This window comes from Puma concolor, chromosome B4, assembly GCF_028749965.1.
Source record: "Puma concolor isolate L17-30 chromosome B4, mPumCon1.1.hap2, whole genome shotgun sequence".
In the NCBI taxonomy this organism is placed as follows: Eukaryota; Metazoa; Chordata; class Mammalia; order Carnivora; family Felidae; genus Puma; species Puma concolor.
In genome coordinates, this window is record NC_141673.1 from 66,217,505 (window position 1) to 66,236,810 (window position 19,306).

The following is a 19,306-nucleotide window of genomic DNA, read 5'->3' on the forward strand; positions in this document are numbered from 1 at the left end:
AGCTAGACATCCAGGCCAGATGCCTGGGAGTCACTCTAGGCTACTGTTCCTCTCACTTTCTCTCCATATGTACTGCCAGGCCATAGTTGGTCCTCATCAGTTACCTGGTCTGTTGTAACAGATTCCTTAGTGGTCTCTCAACCCCAGTCTTGCAGACCTACCTGCCCTGACCCCTCACATAGCCATATGTAAAGACCTCGGGGAAGGGTTTTCTAGGAAGAGAGAACAATCTGTGCAAAACCAGAGAGTGGGAAACAGTTCTGCACAGTTGAGGACCTGCAGGAACATCAGATTGGTTTACAAGAATGCTGGAGAGAGGTGAGCAGGGCCTAGGTCACGGGGGACCTTGTCAGCCTTGGTAAGGAGTCTGGATATCAATTGTAGAGGGAGTGACCTGATCTGCTTTATAATGTTAAGAGTTCACTATGGCTGTTGTGTGGAGAGTCCCGGAATCTGGCTCCCCTCTGGGCAGCGTGGTGGCCTGAGTGATACCAGGCTCCTCACTCGACTTTGCCCAGCAGAGTGATCATGCCCTCTGTCCTTTCAGGTTTGACTGGTGCCCAGTCCTCACTCCTATACCCGCCCTCAGGCCAGAAAGGGCAGTGCCTGTGCTAAGCTGGCCTCAGTGTTTGGCGTTCCTGCCAGTGGCCTGAGCCTATAATTTGGCGGGTTGGCTGGTTACAAAAATAAAAAGTGCGACCTATAACTAAAGCTGAGTGGATTCAGTAAAGAGGGAGCTTTTAATTTGCAGAGGTCCTGGGCTGTATTTAAGTGGAGGAGAAATGTGTCTCCTCCCTAGGAGCTGCTCCATTTTCTCCCTTTAGTACCTGCTCTGGGGAGGGTTGGGGTTTGGGGGTCTGGGGGGTGAGCTGTGCAAAACTTTAGGGGGATATTTGGAAGGGATGTAAGTGTCCAACAACAGGTTTGATGGGGCTTCCTGCAAAGTCCATATTATTCAGTCTTCTTATGTAGCCCACTGGGATAGAAGTAGAGTTTTTAAACGATTTATTTGTTTATTCATTCATTCATTCAGTCAGTCAGTCATTCAACAAAGTTTATTGAGTGCTCTGTATCTTAGACACTAGGGATACCATAGTAAATGAGAGAGACAAACTTGCCTGGCAGAGTTCATGCTGTTGGGGTGAACAATAAACAAATGTATAGGTATGCAGTGTAATGTTAGGTAGCAGTAAGTGCCATGGAGAAAAAGAAGGTAAGAAGAGTTATAGGGGCAATATTTTAGATAAGGTGGCAAGGCACTTTTGGGGGATGAGGTATAAGAGAAAGTGAAGGACTACTTTCTGTAGACTCTGGATCCCAGCTCCTGAGGGAGTGTGTCTCAAGAAGGGGGCTCCCTCTGGCAGCACAGCGAGTCTGGACAAGGGTCAGATTAGCATTCATCTGGAGGCACAGCTGGTTCCTAGCCCCAGGTGGGTCCCTGTCAGAGCCTGTGGTCGTCTCTTTCCCCAATCCACTTGTCAGAGCGGTTCGCAGGGCTGGGCAGGGTCTTCACTGATTGTAAATAGTTACTTGTCTTTCAAGGGCTCCTCAGGCCTGATTCTCAAGATTTCCTCAAGTCATTCTGTGTGTTCTTAGCCAATGGAAGAATAAGAAATCTGACCTAGGAAACTGCAGGGAGTTCAGGGATTCCTTTTGCCTGCTCAGCCAGGCCTTTTGCAAGAGCTTTTGGGCTCAATGAATCTGGATTTGAACCCTGGTTCTGCCAGTTATTATCTCTGTGACCTTGGGCCAGGGCCTTAACTTCTTTGAGCCTTAGTTTCTTTATATAATCAGGATAATAATACTTAACTTCTAGGGATTTTGTGAGGATTAAATAACATATGTAAAGGATCCAGGGCAGTGTCTGGGATACTGGGTGCTTAATAAATTTTAAGTAGAAATATTCTAAGACCACTAACCTCATAAAGTAAGGGATTTAGTATTAAGGAGCCCAATAAGAATATTCAAGAAGTATGAATTATTGTTGATGGGTAGGGATTGGTTTTATGTACCTCAAGTGGTAAAATCACTGAACTGCCCACCACACTGTGGCCACCTTGCTTTACCACTTGATGACGTTGGCCTTGTTGTGACCTATCCAAAGGCCTTAGGATCTCCAGGAACTGGCATAGCCCTTGACCTGCCCTTTAGCACATTTCATTTCTTATACAGCCATGGAAGGATCAGACTTTAAGAGCCTTCTGGACTGGGGCATTTAGCAAGGCCAGAACAGTGAGCATAAGCCTGCCCAGGTCCAGACGTGTGCTCCTGGGACAGTACTGAACCCTGGGGTGGTAGGGGCCACTCTTATGTGGGTTCATTTGTAGATTGGAGATCACATACTCCCCTCCCCTCAGTGGCAGCCTTAGAGTGAGGCCCATACAATGTTCTAGAATGGATGGATGAGAGCTAACTGGGGAAGAGTGTCTTTGTTTAAACCTTCTGTGTCCAGAATATGCTTGAGCCCCTTACTTTGGACAGGCTTCTCGTTTGTGGTTGTGGTTATTTTGTTTTTACTCACTGCTCAGCGGAATCAGCATCACACAAGCACTCATTATCCTCAGGCCCTGGCAGTCAGGGCACTTGGTGAATCCCTTGTAAAGTGCTCACGTCTGCAGATTATTTTCCAATGCATCTGGCATGAGTTCCAGAATGATGGTCCAATAGCAGCTATTACTCGCTCCCTTTGGGTTGGCTAATTACTGCTGGCATCATGGGTGACTAAGGAAGTAAGAATCTGTGCTTTTATGGGACAACTGGTCCTGGTGAGCTCCCAAGGCATTTACTTGTCATTTCCCCAGAATATTCTTGTTAAAAGTTTTGAGCATAAGCTCAGGAGGTGTGAGGGGTAGCCAGCTAGACAGTGTCTAGTGGCATTTGGCTTCTCCATTGATTCTTTCCAAGAATTGTAAAGAAATCATCTAGGACCTGTTGCTGCAGATGCCCAGGGAAATATCAAGATGGTGTCATAACATTATAAAAATACTACCAGCTGCTTCTGATTGTCTTGGAAGCAAGAGGGCAGGCAGCTTAGTCCATCCTTATTCTGTGGCAAGGCAGGCAAAGATTCCCGTCAGTGCTCTGGAGGGCCTCTGAGGCTGTGAACTGAGAATGGTTAAGGTGTCATCTTCCCTGCCCGGAGAGGGGAGAAGGACACAATGCTAGCCCTCAGAGATTTGCTGAGTGCAGCCTAGCCTTCATTCACTCAGTAAGCATTTATTGAGCACTTAAAATTATGTTAAGTGTTAAGAAAAGTAAAGATGACTAAGACCATGTCTGCCCCCAGGAGTTCAGTCTAGAGGGGGAGACAAACACACTAAACATATAATTGCAGTATACGGCTTGGGAAGTGCAATGGTATAGATAATGCAGGAGCATCTGGGGAGCACAGAGGAGAGGTGGGGCTCAGGGAATGCTGCCTGTGGGAGGAAATCTATGCTGGCTAAAGGGATAATTAGGAGTTGGAGAGAAGTGTAGGAGAGAAAGCATTCTAGGTAGAGGAGACAGCATGAACAGAGGCAGCATAGTGAGGCAGAGCAGATAGGTTGAGAATCCTCATGCAGCCACTTGAAGTCATTGAATTGTAAGGTGTCAGGCAGAGTGGTGGGAAAGAAGACAAGAGTCATAAGGAGGTTTTGAATGCCGTGCAGAAGGGACTATACTTCCTACTTTTTGTACAGAGTGGCATGGTCAGATTTTGAGTTGTGGGTAGGTCAGTCTGGCAGCCATGGGTGGGAATCAGAATTGGAGGTGGGCCGCCGAGTGGGAGGCCTTGGTAATGGAGTGATGGCAGTGGGTCTGAACCAGGGCTGGTATGTGTGATGGAGACCGTGGGACAGACTCGATAGTTACCAAAATTAAATTTGGGGGACTTGGGGTGCCTGGGTGGCTCAGTTGGTTGAGTGTCTGACTCTTGATTTTGGCCCAGGTCATGATCTTAGGGTTGTGGGATCAAGCCCCAGGTCAGGCTCTGTGCTGGGCATGGTGCCTGCTTGAGATTCTCTCCCTCCCTCTCTCCCTATCCACCCCCCCGCAAATTGAGGGGACTTGACAATTGATTAGATTTGACATTGGGAGATGGAGATGAGGGACAAGGGAGGAATTCAGGATGGCACCGGGTTTCTAGCTTGCTAGGTTAGCTAGATGGAGGTTCCACTGGTTAAGAACATAGGAGAGAACATAACATAGAAGGAAAAGTGATAAGGCCAGTGTGAGACACATGAAGTTGAAGAGCCTGTGGAAGTCCAGGTGGAATGTCTAATGGACTGTTGGATATTTAAAGCTGAACTCAAAGGAGAAGTCTAGGATGGAAATAAGTATTTGACAGTCATCTGTGTCTACTGGTCAAGTAAAATTGGGCCTGAAACATTTTCATGCCTTTCTCTGTATCCCCACAGACAGCACAGCCCTTTAAGTGACTGGGAGGGACAACAACTAGGACATATTCACTATCACAAGGAGAGGACAGACTCGCTAGGAAGAGTGGTTAGTTTGAAGGGGCCAAAAATAGAGATTTGTGGTAGAAATCAGACCTCAGGTTTGCACACTACTGGTTTAACCTGAGGAAGTCAGGAGACAATGGGGAAGTGATTTGAGATAAGGTGGAACACTAAAGTCAGCTTAGCAAAATCTCCAGAAAGTTAGAGGAATTGTTCCAGATCACTCAGCAGGGTGCCTTAGTCAGTGACTCATTTGTGTCTCCCTGAATTCTGGCCCCAGCTTTCCTGTGAATCCCCTGGGTGACCGATGGTGTCTCGGTCTTATCTTTCAAAGGGGAGTGTGTGCAACTGCTTTAACCTAGAGAATTAAGAAACGTATAAATAGATATATTAACCTATACTGTTCCACTCTATATAGTCTCACTTTTATGTATTTAAAAAAATTGTTTTAAATTTATTTTTTAATGTTTATTAATTTTTGAGAGAGAGATGGACAGAACACAAGCAGGGGAGGGGCAGAGAGAGAGAGGGAGACACAGAATCTGAAGCAGGCTCCAGGCTCCAAACCTGTCAGCACAGAGCCCGATGCGGGTCTCGAACCCACAAGCCATGAGATCATGACCTGAGCCGAAATTGGATACTCAACTGACTGAGCACCCTAGTGCCCCCCACTTTTATGTATTATAAAGCTATGAAATTGTATTTTGAATGGGTGCTTAGAAGTTAACTCCTGGAGCTGCTCATCCCAATTACTGTTTACAGAGCTCTTCTCCCGTGCCAGGCACCATGCAAAATCCTTTTCATTTATTCATTCATCCCGTCATTTAATTCTTATAAGAAGTAGATACTATGATCTACATTTTATAGGTGAAGAAACTTAGGTTCAAAGAAATTTAATAACTTTTCCACTGTCTCATAAAAAGTACCAGGATTCCATCTAGGTCATCCCCGATTTCAAAGTCCACGCTGTTATCTGTAGCACTCTGAGTGTTTATTTATATTTTAAATGTTCATGTATATATTTAGAGAGGGGGAAAGGGGCAGAGACAGAGAGGGAGAGAGATCCCAAGCAGGCTCTGTGCTGCCAGGGTAGATAGAGCCCGATGTGGAGCTTGATCCCACGAACCGTGAGGTCGTGACCTGAGCTGAAATCAAGAGTCGGATGCTTAACTGACCGAGCCACCCAGGTGCTCCAATAGCACTCTGAATGTTTTAAATGCCATTCATATATGAGGGAACTGTCACCACGTGGTATCCAAGAAGGCAGTTCCCTTGTCTCTTTGCGCTGTGTGGTCTCCTTCTTACTCTGAGACAGAAGTCTTGAACTTTAGGCATCTGGCACACGTACCTTGTTTAGCTGGTTTTACCCCAGTCACGCTGGCCAGGGAAGCAGTGTTTAATAATCAACCAAAGCCAGTCAGACAAATCCAAGTGGACCTTCCCAAGTTAGAATGGAGATTTATATTTATTCATTTTTTTGGTAAAGAGATGGCAAGACATGGTAGAACAAGCCATCCTGGCAAAAGTTATGTTGGAGGCCACATATCTGGATTGGAATCTGAGTTTTGCCATGTTCTGTGTGATCTTCAGCCAGTTGGTTTCAGCTTCTTAATTCTCTCACCAATTAAACAGGCATCACATTTACCTCCAGTGGTTATTGAAGGCGGTAAGGGAGATTATGTGAGAAAAGTGCCTGGCATGCAAGAGGTGCTCAGTAACATTCTCCTCCCCATCTGTGGCTCTGAGTGAATATGGCAGTTAGGATGCCAGACATCTCAAGAAGCAGAGAAGATTCAGGATCTCTTTGGGTCATGGGGTGGGAACTCTCAGAAGGCTTCTGAGAGATGCTGTGTTTTGTTTTTGTGTGTGTGTGTGTGTGTTTTTCCTAGCTGGACAGTCAAATGATATGTAAAAAATCTGGGGCACTCAAAGGTGCAATTGGGGTGTGGGCACCTATGGCACCTCTGTCAAGCTCTGGCCTTAAAGGCATTAGGGGGACAATGTTGGGAAGACAGCTTCGATCAAGAACATACCGGAGTCGTTATTGTTCCTCTTCCCCGAAGCACTGAGGACAGACCCCCATTTGAGAGCAATTGAGAAAGCAAGGAGAGACAGAAGACTTGTAGTGCCTCTCCCCAGCTCATAGGACTTGTGACAGATGTGTGCCCTTGTTGGGCCTCAGTTTATCCTTCCATAAAGCAGGAGTCATGCCCCTCCCACATACAGTCTGGAAGTAGGAAGGGATTCATTAAGTTTTATGGTTTGATAATAAGCTCCTGGATTTATAATGAGACTCCTGGAAAGCCGGAGCCGGGTCCGTCGCCAGTGTACTGGGTGAGATGGAGTGCTGCCCCCAGCTGGCCTCCGCTGTCCACGTGGGTGGCCCACCGTACCTATTAAACTTGTTCTGGGTGCCACGCATTTTTGTTTAGGAAAAGCGTGTTCAAAGCAAAGTCCATGCCCTCATGGAGCTTACAATGTAGTTTGGGAAATAACACAGAATGTGAAAGGTGAATAACAATATGAGAGAGAAGTGGTTTTTCCATGACATCTTGTAGTTGAAGGATCTAGTATAGTACCTGGCCTAGGGTAGATGTTTATCAATTGCAATTTCCCCTTTCTTTGTAAATATGTAGGAGTTATCACAAAGGAACACATGTCTTCCAGTTGGCACAGTGTGTGATAACATAGGGGACACTAGAGTTGTTGAAGGTGTGACTGAATATGATTGTCAATAGGAGGTGAAGGGCAAAAAACCTCAAGGAAGTTCAGACGAAGGAGTGTGAAATCTGGGTGGTTTGGGGGAGGTTCCATGAGGAAGGTTGATTGTATTGATCCTGAAGGATGCGTACAATTTGAAAAGGCACAGAGAAGGGCTAATGTAATTCATTGTCTCATTGTGTGAAGTTACAAACTCAGGCTTTGGAGTCAGACCTGGGTCCAGATCCCAGCCCCACCACATACTTGCTCTGTGAACTGGGGCAAGTTCCACAGCCCTTCCAAGCCTTTGCTAACTCGTCTATAAAATGGGAATAATGCAGGGTGCCTGGGTGGCTCATTTGGTTGAGGGTTGACTCTTGGTTTTGGCTCAGGTCATGATTTCATGTTTCGTGAGCCTGCATCGGGCTCCGTGCTGACAGTGTGGAGCCTGCTTGGGATTCCCCACCCCCCCCTCTCTTGCTCACTTGCTCTCTGCCCCTCCCCTGCTCACTCTCCTCTCAAAATATTTTTTTTTTTTAAATGGGAAAAATGCTAGTCCCAACTTCATAGAGTTGTTGTGAGACTTAAGTGAGATAATTCATATATAGTTCTTACCACAGTTCTGTGAACTGAGCCACAGTTCTGGCTTTTGTCATTATTACTGTTTTCATTTTAATAGTAGCATCATTATTATCCTATTCATAGCCACCTACTTACCTTAGCTCCTAAGACCCTTTATGTTCTGGCTGTTCCCTGCCTACTGTAATTTCCTCCTATACACCATCATTTCATTATGGCAAATCACTTAGGGACTTCTGGACTTTTTATGATGTTTTGTGCTTCCAGGTCATGGAGATGCTGTTTCCTTGCCTAGAATATCACCATCTTCCCCTCTTTCATTGCCTTTTCCTGAGTCCTTCCTGCTTGATGTTTAAGACTAAATCCTATAGGATCTCTTCCAGGAAACCTTCCTTGGTCACTGTCTCCAGTTAGATGTTGCCTCCCTGGGCTCCTACAGCCCATGTGCAGCTTTTCACAGTAGTGCTGCCTACACTCCCCCTCGTTTGCTTATCTACCTTGCCCTTTGGATGTAAACTTCCTGAATATAGGGATCCTGCCCTATTTATTTTTATATTCCCAGCTCCTAGCTTAGTGCTTGGCATATAGTTGTTTTCCAGCTAAATGTTGAATAAAAAACCCAAACAAACAAACCAATCAACAAACAAAAAATGTAACTAGCATTATATGTAACATTTACTATCTAGGTTCTGATTTAAATGCTTTACATATGTTAACTTATTTAATCATCATAGCAACCCTATGAAGTAGATACTATTTTTACCTCCATTTTATACATGAGGAATCTGCATCTCATAGAGATTAAATAATTCTCTCAAGGCCACATAACTGGTAAGTGGTAGAACCAGGATTCATGCCAGGACAGTGTGGCTCATCATTCACTGCTTTAACCACGCTCTGAGGTTGTGATAGGATATTTATTGGATGTCCAAGAAACGGTGAGGAGACATTAGCCATAAATCACAGCTCTATGAATACATTTTTAAAGGCATTAGTAAATGTGTGGAGACACTGTTGGGGTGGTGGTGGGTAACCTTCCCACTTTCACTTATGAAAGATTTGCTGGAAAAGGTGGGATTTCGCCTGTTCTTAATAGAAGACGAGGCTTGGCTGACAGTTTGGAATGATCTCTCTAGGGTGTCATGGAGCAGAACACTTAAATCTAGGAAGAAGAGGAGTATATGTATGGGGAAATTGAAGTTGCCCAGTCTTTATAGAGCACCTACTACAGTGGTAAACAACCTGGTAGTGATCCCTCTGGTGGTGATCCCTGTGCTCAGGAGCCTGTGGTCTAGCAGGCTGTAAGAAGATGAGTCTAATTATAGAGAAAGGCAGGGAAATGACTCAGATTTATGACATGAACTGAAAGACAGAGTTTAAACTCAGCATGAGGAGTGGGAGCTTGCTGAGAGAGCTGCAGCATCTAAAGAAAGTGATTTGTGTTACAGTAGATGAGGCAGATCATAGGAGAGAGAACCCAGAAGTAGAAAGGGCAGTAGTGAGAAGTTGGATAATCCCCTCCAAAAATTACCAAGGGCCAAAAAAGAAGTTGGTGGTAGAGAGGTAGTAGCAGGATCAGTTACTTATTAAGCACCTGCACATGATTCAAAAAAGGAAAAGGCAGGGTGCCTGGGTGGCTCAGTTGGTTAAGCATTGGACTCTTGATGTCGGCTCAGGTCGTGATCTCATGGTCATGGGATGGGGCGCTGCACTGGGCTTTGCACTGAGTGTGGAACCTGCTTGGAATTCTCTCTCTGGCTCTCCCTTGCTCACGCTCTCTCTCTCTCAAAATAAATAAATAAACATTAAAAAAAAAACAAAAAAGGAAAAGGCATAATGCCTACCCTCAAGAAATTCATGTTCTAGTTGTGAGTAGAGGAAACACACACATGAAAGACACTATATGGAACACATTTAATTTGTGCTGAGGTCCATGATATCAGTGACCAGGTATTTTCTTTCTTGTTGCTTCACCCATCTGGACTTCATTTCCAAGGTCACGTCATGGTCCAGAGTAGTTGTTGAAGTTCTAACCATTACCTCTGCATTTCAACCAGCTGGAAGCAGAAAGGAGAAAAGAAGAGTATGCTCCCTCCTTTTAATGACAGCTCTCAGGAATCATACACACTACTTCTGTTTATGTCCCACAGGTCACATAGCTATACCTAAATGCAAAGGAAGATGAGAAATATATCAATGCTGGGCTGCCAACTGCTCAACTGAAATTTGGAGATTCATTACTAAGGAACATGAGGAGAAGAAGTTGGGGCATAGCAAGCAGGTCTCTGCCATGTCATTTTTCACATATGATTATGCTTTGGAGCTCAGAAGAGGGGCTGATTATTTTAGGCTGGGTGGTCACGGAGCTGATGGATTTTGAGTCAGTAAGAGGTAGGGATTCAGGAGATTGGGGAAACATCAGTTACAAGCAACTCCAACTACAAGCAAGAGTGGCTGTTCCAGAAGAGGACAAGGCTGGTCAGAGATGCCAGAGCCAACCCAGGCAGAATCCCACCTCTGAATCTCTTTCTTATTTTAAGATGTTAAGAGCAGCATGCCAAAGTTCAGGTTTTCTTCTGTGAATGATAAGAAGTGAGAGAAGATATCTTGTTTGAGAAGAGACATGGTTTATCTTATGTTGCTGAGAAATTGAGAAATTTCATCCATGTGCAGGTTGGAGGAGAAGGAGGGCTGAAAGTAGGGATGCTAGCTGGAAGGTTATCCCAGAGGGTCAGGAGTAAACAATAAGGGCCTATCTGATGGTGATAGTGGGAATGGAAGGGAAGGTATGGATGAGAGGCCCTGGGAGGGATGTGCGTTGAGTCTCGGTAAGTAACAGGCTGTGGTCTGGGGAGAGAGAGGAAAATGCCCTTTGTGGGATGTAAGTATTGTGTCCTCTGAGAGGTAGCGCTGCCTATCAGGGCTCCCCAGGCAGGAGGGCAGAATATCATGAGGAGAAGGGGGCAGCTTGGCTGTCCACAGGGAGAATGTGAGGCTCTCTGTCTCAAGCCTCCTTAGCTTTGGAAATCTAGCTGCCCCCAGCAGAATAGTTTCCATTCTGCGTAACTGGGGAGTGTGTGGGTCTGGCTAACCGCGAGGAGGGGCTGAGGAGCCAGCAGACAGATCAAGTTGCTGTGGCAGTAGCTTTTTAGCTAGGGCCTGGGGGCTCTGTTGGGAAGAGCTAACATGAGTTCCCCTACGTGAGCTTGTGTGCTCCTTGACCAAATAGGCCATAAGGGATGTCCTCAGCTGGCGTCTGGAGGCCAGGTTACCTGACATCAGGTGTGAGGCCAACAGTGTGGCAGAGGTGGAATTGGGGATTTGCTGGCATTTGGGATGTAGCCAACTTCCTTTGCCTTCCAGGGTCGAATCTAAAGGTCCTCCAGGGTTAGGAAGAGGCCTTGGGGGTACGGTTATATTTGGAAAAAGCTACCTCTTTGATTGATGCTGGCCTTTTAGGGCCTCTCCTTCCTCTGACTTCCCTGGTGTGAGTTGCAGAGCTCAGCCTGAGACATCTGGTGAACCCATCTCTTTTTCCTCCAGGCTGCCCAGGGACTTGGCCCATAACTGCTCAGCAAGTCATTTCTGGTTATAGAGTCATCAGTGACCACAGAAGCACGTTCTCCAGTCAGGGCTCCAAGCCTGTGAAAGCTGGCCTTCCCCTGGCAGCTCATCCCCAGAGCGATAGCTCCAAGGAAACAAAACCAGAAAGCTACACCTACCCAGTACAAACATTTAGTCGAGGAGCACCTACTTTTCTGATGTCCTCTGTCGTGAGGTGCCCCAGCAAATTCCCCCTAAGTGTGATAGGGCAGCTGGGGCCTAGAGGAAGCCGTGTGTGGCTAGAGATGTGTTGCATGTCTGCAGCCTGAGCTCCCTGCAGGAGCTTGCAGCCCGAGGGCAATGAGGAACAGAGGCGAATTGCACTCCTGAGGCAGCACCAGGGCTGGAGGCCTAGAATGCACCTCTTCTTATCCTCGAATTCTCCCATGTGCAGGGGGCCGAGTGAAGCATTCACCCCCACCTCTCCCTGCAGCCAAGTGTCCTGAATCCATCTTGTGATTGCTTTTCTGCCACAGGACACGGTTCTTCTCCCAGAACCTTTTACAGTTGACTCCATTTCATTCCAGGCTGTCTCAAGTGTTATCTCCATACCTGAGTTCTGGAAAGAGGATGGGAGGGAGGCAAGGAGAGCAGTCTCCCACTTGACAGCAAAACCAGGCTCAAGTTGGTTTGGTCCGTAAGGGCTGCAGTGAGACCTGGCCTCCTATCCGTTTGTTTCCTCCCCTGCACTACTCCCACCAGTTATGGGACTGGGGAAAAGTGGGGGGATGTAGAGGGGCTGCTCCAGACCTTCTTCCCTTTAGCTCTTGGATCTTTGATCAAACTCTGAGTTTTAGTTTGACTTTTTATTTTTTTTTGACAGGATTGTAGTTTGGGGGTGGGGAGTTTAGGAGGAGCTGTCCTGAAAGAAGATAAACAGTGACGCAGAGGCGGCAGCAGCAGCGTAGGCAGTGGGCTGGGCCACTGGCCTGCCTGCCTGCCGTCTGGGCGGGCTGGGTGGAGGGCTCCCGCCCTGCACACTGGCCAGCTGGCTTGTGTTAAAGCGCTGGCTGAAAATAACTCTCATTGTCTGGGAGCTGCTACTGCGGCAGGGCTGGCTGTGGCCGCCAAGGGGGCTGAGGCGGCAGAGCTGGTACCTCCCACCTCCTTGGGCTCTTGCCCTTTGGGATCGATGCCCAGCTGGCCACAGCTGTGGCTGCTGCCCACCAGTAGAGATACGTGGAGGGCAGGCTGGGCCACTCCTAGTGCTCTGTCCTTTTGGCAGCTGGGGTTGGGCCTTTGTGCCTGGTGTTGCTTGCTTTGCTGTTGGCTTGGGCAGAGTTGTTGGTTTGTGAGAGAATGAAGGGCGGGAACACAGGGCGGGAACGCAGTGCTCCAGCTCCTCCTACAGCAGTCTCCTGGGCTCCCAAACCTTGTGCCTCCTCACCATATTCTGTCTCTGCCCATCTCTACAATGGGCTGATCTGTGGGTGCCTAAGAGGACTTGTTGGCAGCTGTGGCCAGGGGCTTGGCAGCATGTGGTGCCCAGGATAGTGCTTCACTTAATCTCTGGGGAAGTTCTAGATTCAGCTTCTCAGACTCCCCACCCTCCATGGGCTGAGCACGGGGACTGGGGCTACCATACTTGGGAGAAGTGTCAGCCATAAGGCACTTGGTGGGAGGTGGTTCTGAGAGGGAAAACACTGAGAAAACCAGCCCACATTCTATATTTGCTCAGAATAAACAGTCCCTACCTGCCTTCCCTAAAGACTCCAGAATCCCCTTCACAGGAAAATTTCAGACATCCCTCTTCATGCCTCTCAGAGGAGCTGGGCCAGCGTTCGTCTCTGTTCCTAAGATTTATCATGATTGACTGGGACCAACAGAAACAGGAGTTTTGGGTCCTTCCTATTTCTGTTTGTTGGGTTTTCCCCAGACCTGGCCCAAGGAGACTGACAGAGTCAGGGGTGAGTCCCAGAGCAAGACCCACACCTTCAAAGGAAACTCCAACCCCACCGGCATTTCCCTTCCCCAGCTATGGGAAGGAAATGAGGAGGGGCTAACTGGCTAGGGGTACAGAGCAGGAAAGGGAAGGGAACCTCTGTGACCAGAGCCCCCTCATTCCTCCTTGGCTTCACTGGGGCTGACAGGGGGTGGGTGGGGAGTCAGGAAGCCTTGCTGGAGGGACTGAGCCCTTGCTCTCACAGAACCCAGGAGGGGGTTAGGCACTGATCGGGGCTCTGTGCCTGACCTCAAACTGGCAGTCAACCAGACCAGCCCTGCCGGAGAAGCATCAGACCCACCCCTTTCTGCTGCTTCCCGTTATAGGTTTTTATTATTAGATTTCTGGCTGGTTGCTCTGATTTAGGAATTAGTCTCAGAGTTGCTTTCGGTGTGAGTTCATCTTCCCCTTCTCCTTCCATCTCTCTGGGGTCTTCCCCTCCCTCCTCAAGGATGTTGGTATCTAATTGTCTCCTAGTCTTAGGGATGGGAGGGCTGAGAGGGTGGGGGTAGGTATAAAGGATTACTCTGTCCCAAGCGTTGAGAAGCAGTGCTGAAGGAGGGACAGAGGCAGAGATAGAGACGACCGAGAAGCCAAGAGGGGTCCTTGGGATGTTAGAACATTACACCGGATTCTCAAGAGGAAGGGGAACAAAACTGTTGAACACCCACAGTGTTCCAGACACATATGGACATAAAATATTTATCATTTAATCCTCAGAAAATCCTGTGAAGTAGTGAGATTATCTCTGTTTTATGGATGAGCTTTGAAGAGCCCAAAGTTGATCTTGGGCTCTCTGACTCCACAATTGGTGCCTCTGTTCCAAGACAGCTGCACCCCCTTTCTGTTCAGCAAGGGTTTCAGTGAGGAGTTAGCAAGAATTTAGCCTAGCTGCTGCCTTAAGAGAGCCCACAGTCTCTGTGGAACCACTGAACAAAAATGTCAAGGAAACACACCTTTGAGACCGGAACATGTCAGGTTTGTTCCCTGGCTATCCCCGGAACTCAGGAAGTTGTCCTTCCTCAAGATGTCAGAAGCCTGCTGGACTCACACACGTTATCGATTAGAGTCAGAAGCCCTAATGCCTTTGTCTGGCAAGGAGAGAAACCCATGGTGGGTGGCTCCCACCCCGCAGCCGGGGACCGATTTCTTGTGGGAGTGCTGGAGGCTGAGGGAATTCCCCCACCCACTTCCTTCCCCATCACACTTGGGCCCCACAGAAGCAGAGAAGCAGAGACAGCATCACTGTCTAGAAAGTGCCACACAAAGCTCTAGACTGGAGGCTGTGGGCCTGTGGTCACAGCTGATTCATGCTTTTGCCACCAGTGTCCGTACTCCGGAAGGCCATCTCTCCTGGGCATCTAAAGTTTTACCAGGTCCCTGAGGTGCCTCTTCCAGGCTCTTAGGCTAGGGTTCCCAAAGGGGGTGACTTTGTTCCGTCTCTGAAGCCCTGGGGGCACCAGACATTTCCTCCCCAGTTCACCTGGGGAGGTGGGGATGCACGAGGCCGCAGCAGCTGATAGTGGGTGGCTGAGGAAGTTGGTGTAGACAGGATGTGATGTCTGCCACAGTAGCGGCAACCCCACCCCGCACCGCCTTCTCTGCCAGTCACTTTCTTCCAGGGGAGACAACTATTTTCTATTTCCATGCCATAGACTTAGGAGAAACAGGCAGAAGACAATGAAGTGCTCAAGATGTGCACAGAACCAGAACCAGGCCTGAGGTCTGTTTCTGCTCTGGTCTCACTTAGGCTTAGCTAGCAGCAGCCTGGCTGTGGTTAAGAGGGAGACATTGGTCTGAGCTCACCTTCAACCTTTGGGTCTCTGTTCTGTTGTGGCCTCTTGCCCCTGTCCTCTTCTCCACACAGACATGCTGATATTGGCCCTTAGCCTAGGAGTTGCAGAGAGAACATTCGGGATTGTATTTGCCCAGCCAGCCATCCCTACTGCATCAGCAGTAGGGGGATTTGATTAGCTCCTCTTTCCTGCAGGAGTTCAGGCAGACTAGCAGGGCAGCAGAAACCATGAGGAGGGGTATGATGGGTGATCCTCTTCCCCTTCTTTCTTCTCTCCCCTGCCCCATTTTGATATTCCTAAACACTGAGCAAAAATCCCAACCGTACTCCTTTTTTGAAGTGTAGTGGAGCTGGGCCCATTACTCAGAACCAGGATGTCTTAACCTTAGGTTTACCATCCACTTACTCTCCACTAGGTGCCTATCATGGTATTAGACATTATCAGGGGTTGGAGACCATATGAATAGACAGTCCTTTAGGGGTTAAGAGAGTGTATAACTAGTTTAATAGTATGTGTGTAGATAAATACATAATAGATAAATCTAACAGAAATAAATGATATTTAAGGTTTTTCTTTCAGTTTCTTAGAATATGGAGGGCCGACTCCCAGGATACTCCCACTCTTCTGGAATAATGCAGGGCCTGTGTGACTCCCGAGGATCGTGGGTGCGCACATTTTGTGTCCCCGGGGATGAGGATGTCAAGGAGTGGGCAGATGTAACCCAGTTAGAGATGAACTTGGAGCAGTAAGTAAGGGAGAGAAAGATGAGAGGAAGGCCTTTCAGGTGGCCTGCAGCGTGCTGGGGGAAGAAGTCAGATTTGTGGGAAGTCCTGTGGGTTATCAAACAGCTGTGGTACTTCAGGTAAGAGATCATATTTGATTCAGGAATATGGGGTGGGGGGCAGGTGCAATGATCTGCCTTTAGAGGCAAGGGCTATGACCTGCAACAAAGGCAGCCACGCTGGTTAGAAGAGAAGCTTGATTGGATGGGGGTAAAGGAGGGGAAGGTAGGACTGTCAGCCTGTGTGGGGATAGATCATGGGTGCCTTGGGCTTCCGTCACTCTTTATTCTTTCTTTATTCGTTTAGCAAACAGTAGTGAGCAAAAGAAAATGACTCCTGGTCCCTTCCAGAGTCTAGGTTAGAGTGTCTTTCAGTAAGGGGGTGGGACATTTTATTGTGTCTTAATTAATTGGAAGGTATGTCACAAGTAATTTGCTATTAATGATTAAAGTACTGAAATTTTGTAAATTATTTCCTTAGAAAAACGAGCAGTTATCTTCATGCTAAGGTCCTTCTCATGCATTTGTATCCCAGTATGGGGAAAAGGGGTAGACTCGTAGCATCTACACAGGCTGTGGCTGGTCCAGGATTCACCCTCGGTTATGCACCATGCAGGAAGGCCACCCATCCCTCAGGCTGAGGGGGAAAAGCAGATTGAAAGTTGCTGCCTTAGGGGCGCCTGAGTGGCTCAGTCAGTTGAGCATCTGACTCTTGATTTTGGCTCCGGTCATGATTTCACAGTTCGTGAGTTTGAGCCCCATGCTGTGCTCTGTGCTGACAGTGTGGAGCCTACTTGGGATTCTCTCTCTCCCTCTCTTTCTGTGCTTCCACCACTTGTGTTCTCTCTCTCAAAATAAATACATAAACATTAAAAAGAAAAAAAAAAGAAATGTGTTGCTTTAGACAGGTGGCTTTCAAACTTTTTTGCCTTGTCCCATGTTAAGAAATACATGTTATGGCCTGACTTCTGTGTGTGCATATGTATATGAAATTACTTAAGACATAAACAAAAGTTTCATGAAACATTGCAGTTAATTCTGGTATCTTCTAGCCTATTCTATTTTAATCTGTTTTCATTTTAAAATAAAGTTAATCTCGGCTCACTAAATTGGAAAACATTGCTCAACCAAACTGAATTAAATATGAAGGGGAGGCAGATGGACTGCCCTGCCTCTCTGAGCCTTCCTTATCAGCCACAGAGTGTGAGGGTGAAGCTGGGGGGTCCAGGAGGGAAAAGGTATGCATGCTCAGCCTTTCTCTTCTCTGGGTGCAGGGAGCTTTCAGCCCATTGACTCAGGTTCTCTCCTCAGAGCTCCATGAACCTGCCTCCTGACAAGGCCCGGCTCCTGCGGCAGTATGACAATGAGAAGAAGTGGGATCTGATCTGTGACCAGGTACGAGGTTTGGGGCAGGTCCAGAAGCAGGGGTTGTGTCTTGGGCTGGACAAGGCAGCAGGGCCAAAGGCACTGACCATAGCCCTGGGGTCCCTCGAGAAACTCTGGCCTGGGCTTCACCTCGGTTCATGCTCGCTTTCTGTTCCAAGAGGATGCTCCCAACAGAGACCGGGCTGGTAGGCCAAGTTCCTCTCTAACTCCTACAAAGAGCTGTCTTGATTTCTTCCTGATGGGCAGGAGCCTGAGGAAGTTTGTGTAAGTCTGGCTGTCTGTCTGTCTGCAGAGGAGTGGAGTAGTTTTCCCCACAGACCCTGTTTCTGCCTCTCCTCAGGATGAGGGCTCTGCCTGGCAGGGTAGACCGAAGGACCGTTTCTTTCCCACTCTGCCCTAGACCTGCCTTTTCTCATTATTTACAGGCCTCTAGGAATGAGAAGACTCAGCCCCCTAGTCTTCTGTTCCCAAATCTCAGAACGTGAGGATGGAAAGCTCCCCAACATGAATGGTGTTTCAAGCTGGAAGAGAACATAGAGATTATCAGAACCAAGAACCAACACCCATGGCCTGGTTCTTTCCCTTGCACACATTTGGAGACCACAGGCCATGAGGTTCTGAACTCAGATGGGCCTGTCTGCACAGCCAGGAGAGTCCGCTTTTACTTCCTTACCTCCTGGGGTATGAAAGCACCTGGTGCAGGATGTAGGCCACGTGCTTACCCAGCACTTTGTCTTCAGCTTTGTCACAAATTTATTATTTCTTTTCAAGCACTGAGCAGAGTCATAATAGCTAACATTTATTAAGTACTTCTTGTGGACCGAGGACTTTACATATACTGAAGTATCTCGTTTAGTCCTCACAAAAACCCTCAAGGAAGGCACTGTTATGTTTTACGGATGAAGAACCCCAAGGCTCAGTACCTTGCCTGTCACTTGGAGCCAACTCCATCTGTGCTATTATTATGCTCCACTGTCTCCCAAATCATTGACCTCTGGTAGAATTATGCTTCAGAGAGCCTAGTCCAAGTCCCCTCCTCTCCAGGGAAGGCCCATTTCCATGTGTTCTGCATTAAGCGGAGCTGGTGAGCATGGTCAGCTTGGGGGTTGCAGAACAGTAGCCGGTTGGTACTGAGTTTCTTTAATTGATAATGTCTCCAGTCTTTTTTAGGTCACATAATTTCAGCATTTCTCAAACCTCTCTTGTTTCTTTCATTTTGTGTTTAGTTTCTATTTCCTAACACTATGTTGTTCTCCTGGACCCTCTGCAGCTCCTCCCGCCTCCCGCCCCCCCACCAACTCTTCAGATATCTCAGTTGTGAAGGCTGTAACAGGACCAGAATGCTTAAGAGTTTTCCCTGAGTTTTCTCTTGGGTCAGATGCGGGGGTTGGGCCAAAATGGGGAGGGTATGGTCCTGTGCCCTGTGTGGAAGGGGATCGGGGGATGACCTCACCAAAAGCAGGCTTCAGCGTTTGAGGTTGCCTGAATTGTCAGGGCCCGGGGCCTGGGCAAGGAGCAGAAAGTGTGTTTGCAGCCCTGAATGTGTTAGTACTGTGACGCCAGTCTGGTCCCAAGTCTGGGTTTCAGGGCTGAGGAAGCTGCATTCTACAAGGCCTAGCTCCTCTCTCCGTGGCCCTCCTAATCCCAGCCCATCAGTTAGCTAGGCAGTGGGCACTGTTTCTCAATTGTATCTTTATTTTGGGTGCTATTCTCAGCTCTGTAATCCCCACATCTTATCAAGCAGTAGGCTCTTAAAATAATTTTCAGCATAGAAAAATATTTTAGGCTCAGAGATCACTAATTGGAGAAAGGGAAGATGGCAATAGATGGGAAGCACCTGAAAATAAGGAAGAGAACCTATGGTTTAGGTGATATTAAGGGCCAGGTGACGACTTTAGGAGGCTGGTCCCCTCACACTGGACACCATGAGTGTTCGACTTCCGCAGCGCTCTCCTCAGAACTCTGGGTGTCTGTGCGCACACGTGTGTTTCCCTCACAGGAACGGTTCCAGGTGAAGAATCCTCCCCACACTTACATCCAGAAACTCCAGAGCTTCTTGGACCCCAGCGTAACTCGGAAG

At 47.8% G+C, this 19,306-nt stretch overlaps 1 protein-coding gene across 5 annotated transcripts in view; it reads left to right on the forward strand.

The window, feature by feature from the left end:
* The window catches only part of FMNL3 (formin like 3), a 53,996-nt gene that overhangs the window by 14,455 nt on the left and 20,235 nt on the right, over positions 1 to 19,306 (forward strand). For all 5 annotated transcript variants that reach the window (XM_025930141.2, XM_086713458.1, XM_025930143.2 and 2 more), the window contains exons 2-3: positions 17,152 to 17,235; positions 19,226 to 19,306. In XM_025930141.2, coding sequence (XP_025785926.1) covers positions 17,152 to 17,235; positions 19,226 to 19,306 — 165 coding nt within the window. The remainder of the gene's footprint in view (positions 1 to 17,151; positions 17,236 to 19,225) is intronic.